The sequence below is a fragment of the Pantherophis guttatus genome, chromosome 6 (genome assembly GCF_059756535.1).
Source record: "Pantherophis guttatus breed Tessera chromosome 6, ASM5975653v1, whole genome shotgun sequence".
Lineage (NCBI taxonomy): Eukaryota > Metazoa > Chordata > Lepidosauria > Squamata > Colubridae > Pantherophis > Pantherophis guttatus.
In genome coordinates, this window is record NC_142068.1 from 45295924 (window position 1) to 45304777 (window position 8854).

The 8854-nt window shown below is 36.2% G+C and overlaps 1 protein-coding gene across 1 annotated transcript; it reads right to left on the reverse strand.

Annotated features, from left to right (window-relative positions):
- Window positions 1-847: 847 nt before the first annotated feature.
- ANKRD2 (ankyrin repeat domain 2) lies at window positions 848-8690 on the reverse strand. The gene is made up of 9 exons (XM_034440323.2): window positions 8523-8690; window positions 7780-7887; window positions 5757-5894; window positions 5223-5330; window positions 3945-4043; window positions 3569-3667; window positions 2341-2439; window positions 1403-1501; window positions 848-1184 (listed from the first exon to the last, which is right to left on the reverse strand). Exons 1-9 carry the CDS (start codon window positions 8598-8600, stop codon window positions 1086-1088), a joined length of 927 nt encoding a protein of 308 aa, XP_034296214.1. The 5' UTR covers window positions 8601-8690; the 3' UTR covers window positions 848-1085.
- Window positions 8691-8854: the final 164 nt, after the last annotated feature.

The window sequence follows — 8854 nt, forward strand, 5'->3', positions numbered from 1 at the left end:
GTGTTAGTGCTTTTAATGGGCAAAAAATAGTGACTGTTATTTTGCATGCTGAACAACAGATCTGATCTCCATTTATTAACCCAATTTGGCCTTGTCTGCCCTGCAATATTGAAACCACATTTCTGCCAAAGAAGCAAAGGTTGTCCTATGTCCTCAAGTGAATTGTTCTTAAGTGAATATGCAACTTGGAAAGTAAAACCAGCAGACAAGCGCATGGCAGCCATCCAATTGATACTTGGGTTCACACTCTAGAAAGAATGTGATAGGTTCTCCAGGTTGTCAGACTTTGCAGTACTGTTAATGTATGCATAGACACCCTCTGCACATGAATTAAATTAATATTTAGGGTGTGCATTGCTGTAATTGGTAGATAATTTTAACAGATGGCTGGATCCATATTACATTTTTTTGGTACTCTGTTTTAAATGTAATGTTGTCTTTTTGTTCACCTTCTAGCCTATGTTTGTGTCTTTTCAACTTTAGTGTTCTGTGTCTAAATTGACTATAGGGTTGTGTTTTTACATGATGTTTTACACTTCCTTTATGGAATGTTTTTTTTTTCTCTGTACTCAGAAAGGCTGTTGTTTCTCAAGCTGTGAGTCTCTCTTGCTATTCACTACTTGGTCAGTTTTAGAAGATGTTCATGTCCTTATTAGCTGCACCTGCAAGCAGTCCCACAGAAATCACATTTGAAACTGTGTCATATCTGACTAATTATCATGCAGCTGTTTGAAACTTGTGGGAATTATCAATAGCTTAGTGCAATTTGACTCAGTGGATATCAGAATTGTGGTTGTTTATCAGACCTTTAACAACTGTGTGACAAGCAGAAATTTCACAATGCCTGTTTGAGAAAAATGGAAAGTTCTCAGCTATTGAATTTAATCTCATCATGCAATTGCCAAAGATAAAATAGCATTATGATTGACTAAACAAAACATTAGAAATAGCTGTTTTTTCACTGTTTTTTGGCTTTGTTTTGCTTTGATTGCATCTTTATTGGGGTTTTGTGACCTCATTTGTTTAAATCTCAAACCATTCTTGCTTCGAATTGCAGGTGTCTGCTTTGTTCATCCAACTACGGTTCATGTTGGCATTTCTGTTGTGTTTGGCTCTTTCTTTTCCAGCACTTCCCGTGTATCTGCCTGCCATAACTGCACCAGATCTGCAGGAGTTTTGCCAGCCTGTGTAGGAGAAACACAGATAAGAAAGTTTGGCAAACTCCAAACTGACATGAAAACATTCCATTACTTCAAAACATGGGTATGCATTTGTTGATTTATTAAATACTTGTCGACAGCATCTGAAAAAGAAACCACATTTCTTTTGCTATTATTTTTGTTACTATTGATTTATTTGCAGATGTTACCCACTGTATAGGCCACAGTGAGTAAAAACTTACCAAATTTTTGGCCAACATATCTGCCCCATGCAAAATCAACATCTTAATTATCTTGTAGCGATTGAGGCGTACAGCATCGTGCAGGGCACTGTCTCCCTCCTGCAGTAGAGAGATGACAATACCACACAATTCACATATAATGCTAATATTTTTAATCAGTTTGTTGAATAACTGTAATGACTTATTCATGGATAATGCTAGTCAACTGTAGTAAAATTCATAAATTACATTGTCAAAAATAAACAAACTGCACAACAACTGTGTTATATGGGAATTAGATCTATATGTAAGATTGGTAGTCAAAATAAATTTGCTTATCGTACCCAAACAGGAGAAATAGAAGCAAATAAACAACTAGATTTTTAAAAATGCATTAAAAATTAGCCTGGATCCACTGAATATAGCTTTCTGAGTCAGCTATAACAAGAAATAGGCAAATACTGTCAGCTGAATAATGTCTATCTGTGATAGATAAAATTGCAGGTTTGCTATTATTATAGGTGAATATTATTAGCACTAGGAATCAGAAAGTAGAAATAGAGTATTTCATTTTGTGTTTTGTAGGTTGAAAATATCTAAGACGATATGAAACAGTTACAATAGAGAATTCCTTGACTACCTTGACAAGAAAAAGAAGCATATTAAGATTGAGAATTTGAAATTAAACTTCAAAAGGAAGATGTTTAAATCCTAAAACCATAGCACATCTCTCTCAAGCTTAGTTTTCTGTTCATTTTGTTTCATTTGTGAGTTTGAGTGCAAATATTTGCATGAACTTCATATTACATTTATATTTCACTTGTACAAAAAAATCTGGGTAGTATGATTCTTACAAAATCCTTTGCATATATATAATTGTGGTCATTTACCTTAAAAAGTGGGTTAAGATGTAAGTTACATGTTAAGAAAACAAGCAGTCAGAAAAAGGTATTTCTTACACGGTCACGGGAATTGACATCCACACCATTGTTTATCAGATGCTCCACAACGTCTGCGACACCAGTGCGAGTGGCCACATGTAAAGGAGTACTAAGAAGCTGAGTTCAACAGACAATAAAGTAATGTAAAAAGGAAAAGCAGAGAAGGATAAATATGATTCCTTGTTACCTATTTTTTTCTTGAAAGGTAGTTAATTTAAGTGAGTCTATTTGGTGCCATAATGAATGTTGAAACTAAAAACAAGGTGACTTGTTGCTGGGGGGAGGAATAAGGAAGGAGGATGTTCATCACTGAGTTATTTCTATATTTTAAAAAGGTAGTATAGAAAGTTAATAAAGTGCTCTGGGACGTTAGAATTCAAAAAGACAAGCACCTGCCACATAACATTCCAGACTTAACAATTGTCAATAAGGAAGACAAAAAAATCTGTATAGTGGACGTGGCAGAACTTGCAGACAGCAGAATTAGAAGAGTAAGATCTGGAGAAAATCACAAAATACAAGGTCCTGCAAATAAAAGTAGAATAATTGTTGCAAGAGAAAGCAAAAATAGTATCAGTAGTAATAAGCACCTTGGGTGCAATCCCAAAACATCTGGGCACCACTTGAACATCACTGGCATTAACAAAATCCCCATCAGTCAAAGGGCAATTTTACTTGGAACAGCTTACATCCTCAAACGGTTTTTTTGACGCCATCAGATAATATCTGTCTATCTTAGGTTCTTGTGAAGGACTCAATAGGTGGATAAAAATGCCAAATCCAGTCTTAACATGTGGCTGACTGTATAACCAACAATAATACTAGAGATGTAGATGTAAGTGCATCCCAAATAAAATACTTACAGTAGATTCAGAAAACCTTATTTTTCAATTCTTCTAGAAAGCCCAGTTATATTCCTCAATCTTGAAAGTAGGGAGATGAAGATTTGTATCTTCACTTGTGACTAATGTACTTGGATGAGACTAATGTATTTGGAAAGTGGGCATTCTAGACAGAACTAATTTAATTTCATTAACTGCTGTCATGTATTTGATAAGTTTCTTCTTTTGTCACATGAAATATTATAGTTGGGTTTTGGAGACAATCTACTGGATCACCTAAGGCTTTGAGAGAAGTACTAGTTGTGTACTTTGCCTTAACATTAGAATCTTCCTATTTCTTTAAAGCTTTTTTCAAATTTCTTGTGTGACATTGATCTCTTTCTTTGAATCAGCTCTCAACTCACCTTGTCCTTCAACTTTAGATTAGCCCCTTTTTCCTGCAAGAGCTTCACAACAGTCAGGTGTCCACCACGACAGGCCCAGTGCATAGCTGTGCAATCCAACTGTCAACAAAAAGCATGACTTGTCAGGAGACAACTGTTCCAGTCTCCTTCCAAGGCTATCTCCAGTATTCTTTGGGGTCCCCTTTTTGAGTCCAAATAATTATAACTCTCAGCCCAAGACAAACAAACAAATAGATCTGAGCACAATAGTGTACCCAGAATATTCTATATCCTGTATATTTCCACTGTGCTTTAGAGGAATTTGGTGGCAATAATGCATAAATAGCCCATGCAGAAAAAGGGTTGCAATCTCAACAGACACAGAGAAGTATCTTACGCGATCTCTGAAGTCAATAGTGGCACCTTGGTCCAAAAGCTTCTGTACGATTTCTGTGTGCCCTTCCAGGGAGGAACGGTGCAAAGCTGTCCTGTGGAACTAAGTGAAGGGCAGAATTAGTCTTCTGTAAAGGGTAGGCTAAAAAGAGAAAAGGCCATGTCCAAAGGTGATTTTCTAACATTCATGGGCCCTTTCCTTTTTAAAAATCCTTGCCAACACCAGATTTTCCATAGTTGCTCATAACAAATCAATATGCGTGACTCCTCCATATGCTGTTTTAAACCAAATTTTACCCCCCCTCCCTATTTTTTTAGGAATATATTGAAAAGAGCAGATGTGCTATTGGAATGACGTTTCTATTAATAAAGGAGAATGTTTGTAGCTCAAGGTTGAAATGAGGAGTCCTTGGTGCTCTTTGAGCTTGCTTGTTTTCTTGCGGACATTTCATTACCCAAACTAGGTAACATTCATCAGTGGTCTATTTCTATTTTCCACTTCCATTTTCCAAACATTTTTACTCTTGAAGTGGACATGAGCAAGCATACAGATAGTCCTCAACTTATAACAGTTCATTTAGTGACCATTTGAATTTACAACGGCTGAAAAAAGTGACTTATGACCATTTTTCACCCTTATGACCATTGCAGTATCCCCATGGCTGGATAATCAAAATTTAGACACTTGGCAACTGATTCATACTTATGACAGTTGCAGTGTTCCAGAGTTATATGATCACCTTTTGCAACTTTCTGACAAGCAAAGTCTTGGGGAAGCTAGATTCACTTAACAACTATGTTACTAACTTAACAAAATGGGCCAACATTCACTTAACAACTGTCTTGCTTAGCAACATAAATTTTGGGTTCAATTGTGGTCGTATGCCGAGGATTACCTGTACTTGAAATCAAAGATGTTGAATCCAGGAGCAATCTACAAACTACTCATCTGCTCCTCTCTTTTATGGATATTTTTGGATATGTTTTTTTCAAAAGAAAGAAAATAACAAATTTGGGGCAACTTATTCCAATTTTAACATTATTTTTATTAGCGAACAAGAGCCTTTTCTCCCAATGGAGTTTGTATCAATTTAAAAACAGATTGTGCCCCCCCAAAAAATCCCCTCGATGAGAAGTTTACATATTGGATTCTACTTGGAGTAACAGAAGCAGCAAAGAACACCCTATGCCAAGCATAGAGCTCAATCAATAAATATTTGAATATGTATCTTTATGGAATGTGAAAAATAGTCCTGAGGAAAATACACTTCCGTGGTCTTACTTCATCGCAGGTGTTTGGGGAGCCTCCATCTACCAGGAACTTCTCCACTACTTGTATCCTGCCCTGCACAGCAGCTTTCAAAAAATCCTCCGCTGCCACAGGCCCCGTCTGTAAGCATTTTTTTAAAAGAAGGATGACAATATTTTAACTTTTATATAAAAAGTTATATGAAAAGTATTTGACAGGAAAAGGTAAATATGAACCCCACCATGACATTATGCACTGGATTTTTAAAAAACACTCAGTCTCCTAGATTCTAGCCTGATGCTTTAACCACTGCCCCAAACTGACACTTGGAAGATACTAAAATTCTCAATAATAATCATGTTGGCTCTTGAATTCTGGGAGCTGAAATTCATATCTTTGTATCGCCTCAAACCCCGGCAAATAAATTTGATAATTCTCTCTCTTTCTCAACAGCCAATTTGTAGAAGATTGTTCTCTGCCATTTTGCTCTGCTTCTCAAGATCTACTCAGAATAAATATTGATCCTTCTCCCTTTTTCTCCAGTATTTTCTTTTTCTCTTCTCCTACAATTTCCTCTGGTTCAGGCTCTGGTTTCTCCTCCTTCTTTTTTTCTTTTTTGTGTAGTTTGAAGAGGTATTCGGTGCCACCAACTTCAAGGATCTCCTTTCTTAAGTCCACAGAACTCTTCCGCACCCTTTCTTGTCCCTATAGGAAGAGAAACATATACAAAAAAACTTATGATTTTCAAAAATTGTCTAGGATCTATTAGTTGTCTGATTTGCTAAGTAATATCACGGAAAAGTTTTTGGCCTGTTACATCAGCCTTTCCTTCCCGGTCAGGCAGGGGAAGGTATGTTGCAGATCCTGTCAACCAAAGAATTCCAACAGGTACGGTCCAGGAAGAGAGCCTTCTTGCCATTACCCCCATCCTGTGAAACATTCTGCCCCAAAAGTGAGGTGGGCCACCATTCTCCTGGCCTTCAGGAAAGGCATAAAAGCATGTCTCTGTCCCCTTGCTTGGGACCAGTGGTGGGTTTTTCCCGGTTCGGACCAGTTCTCAAGAACTGGTAGTAAAACTGGCGGGAGGCCCCGTCCACCACCCCGGATGTCATCATCAGCGATCTGTGCATGTGCAGAAGCTTCTGCACATGTGCAGAAGCAAGGCGCCTGCGTGCGATCCCGTTGCGAACTGGTAGTAAAGGTAAGTAGAACCCACCCCTGCTTGGGACGCACAAAAAAGCATGAAGGCATGAGGCTGATTAGCGCCCTGAAGCCCTCCCCATGTCTTTTAATTAATGTTAACAACTCTTACCTCTTTTAAATATTATACACTGTTTTTATGCTTTTAATATTTTATTATTTTATTTTATGAGACTGCCCAAAGTCTTTTAGTGAGAGAGATGGGTGTTCTTAAATATAACAAAAATAAATAAATACATAAATATAGCAATCTTTAATTCTTTTTTCCTCCAATTTTTTAGCATCTTCATAGCAAATTGATATTTTTATAACAAATGACTATAGAAACTAACAATAGATTTTTAATTCTAAAGGATTTAACAAGTAACTTAGGGGTTTCAGAAGCTGAAAATGCTGCTGATCCAACCTTGTTAACTAGTGTTGTAACTATAAATATTGCTATTGAGTTACACTGGTACAGGATATTTCTCTCTTAACACAGAGTATGTTAAATTGATCCAAAGTCAATGATCATATTTCCATTCAATTTTTCCATATCATCATCCTTTTCCTAATTTTTAAAGTTGAGTTTCCCAATATAGCACTGGAAAAGGATCAAATCGTTTTTGATTAAATATTCCATTCCATTTTAACTGACTTAATTGTTTCCAGGTTTACTAGAGTTTTTGCATACAAGTTGTCCAAATGAAAAATTAACACCATCTATATTGGCTTTCAGTACTTAATATCTGACAATAGGCAAGCATGACGATATAACTCCAGATTCAGAAAACCAATCCCTCTCTTATTAATTAGTAATTGCATTTTCTGTGAGGATATTCTTGGAATCTAACAATCTCACAGTAATTTTCTAAAGAAAACAGTATTTTCTGAAAATGTTTTCCAGAAATATGAACTGGAATTCCTCTCAGAATATAAATTAATTTGGGAATAATATTCATTTTGAGAGCATTCACTTTTCCCCAAAGTGTAAGGATTAATGACTCCCATCTATCAATATCTGAAGAAACCTCTCTTGTATTTATATTACACGTTATGAATCAAGTTATGTCCTTTGGTATAGACATACCTGGATATTTAATGGATTCAGCACAAATATAGAATTTATATTCCTTAAATAAATGGGTAACCAAATGAAGTATTCTGCTGTTTTATTAAAGACATCCATTTGTGCATCCATTCTGAGATACTAGCATGTAGTTCAGAAATAAACAAAATAATTTCATATGCAAATGAAACAAATTCGTGTTCAACTAAGTTATGTTACCACTCCTGGAGTGGTGAAAAGCTAGTGACTAATAAACAGAGAACATTTTACCCAATGAAATATGTTCTGGGTGTGGATTTTGTTGGTAGAATAGGTAAAATAGGATCTAAGAGTCCCACTCACCTTAAGACTTGCAATATCCTTGTTAACAGGTCCATGTTTTTTCCCCTCCTCCAGATGTGGAGTATCCAACTGGACCCCTTCTGGTAGCATTGCAGAGGAGCGTTTTTTCTGGGTTAAAAAAATAGAGAAAGTGTCCAAGCCTGAGGCATCTGCTCTCTGCTTTTTTCTTTTTCTTTTCTAATTTATGGTGCATTCTACTTTTGAGGATTTTATTAGATTCATCTAAATTTTTTCTTCTAAATAATTTTATTAAAGTTTACAAATAGAAAGCTAAGCTAACAAGTAATATCAATTAAGAAAAATATAAAAAGTCAATAAACGATAATCTCTTGCTGCTCCAGGGTAACCTGATAGTTATTTTGAAACCTAATTTTTACCACCAAGATATCCAGATCCAATACAAGAATGAGGCTTTCTCTCTTAATAAGTAGAGTTTGGGATTATTTTGGTTTTTTGGGTGACCTTGATATACTATACTCTGATAAAACAGCAACATATTTCATTCCCCCTTTTTTAATCATAAAATTAAAACTGGAGGTCAAAACATGGCTTCCCCTCTAAATCTGCTTCCTGAACCAATTAACAAAACTCTCTGATAAAACAGCTGTGGCTATCAAGAATATTTTGCTTGACTTATGCCAACATCTTCCACCCATAGTTTAATATTCCAGTAAGTTTCCAAGTCCCATCTTTTGCATCTTCAAGACCCAAGTAACCAGCCTTATTTGGCTTTAGATACTCACTTGCTGCTGTTCATCTTCCAATTTCAGCTTCTTTTCAATCAGCTCCGTTGCCCATTTTATCTTATTGTCCATATCCATCTTTGTTTGTCCTGGAAATCTGAATATTCTCACCTACTCCTCAGATCCTGACTCAACTTCCCAATCTTTTATACTATGTACTTTCTGACATCTCCTCTTGCAGTCACTGGTATTAAGACCAGTCCTGCCCCCGGGTGCCTTTGTCATGAGCTCAGTCTGTCAAACTCTCTTCATAAATCATATATCTAGTGATCCTTTAATAGTCACATATCTCTGGCCAATCAGGAAGTAAACACAGAATTCCCTGAGCTACT

Excerpts from the sequence above, each read along its gene's own strand:
- ANKRD2 (XM_034440323.2), bottom strand. The coding sequence starts at position 8,600 with ATGGATATGGACAATAAGATAAAATGGGCAACGGAGCTGATTGAAAAG. Across the intron at positions 5,331-5,756 it reads AGCCTGAACCAGAGGAAATT|ACGGGGCCTGTGGCAGCGGA; the intron begins GTAGGAGAAGAG and ends AAATGCTTACAG. Across the intron at positions 4,044-5,222 it reads CCCCAAACACCTGCGATGAA|TTCCACAGGACAGCTTTGCA; the intron begins GTAAGACCACGG and ends CCCTTCACTTAG.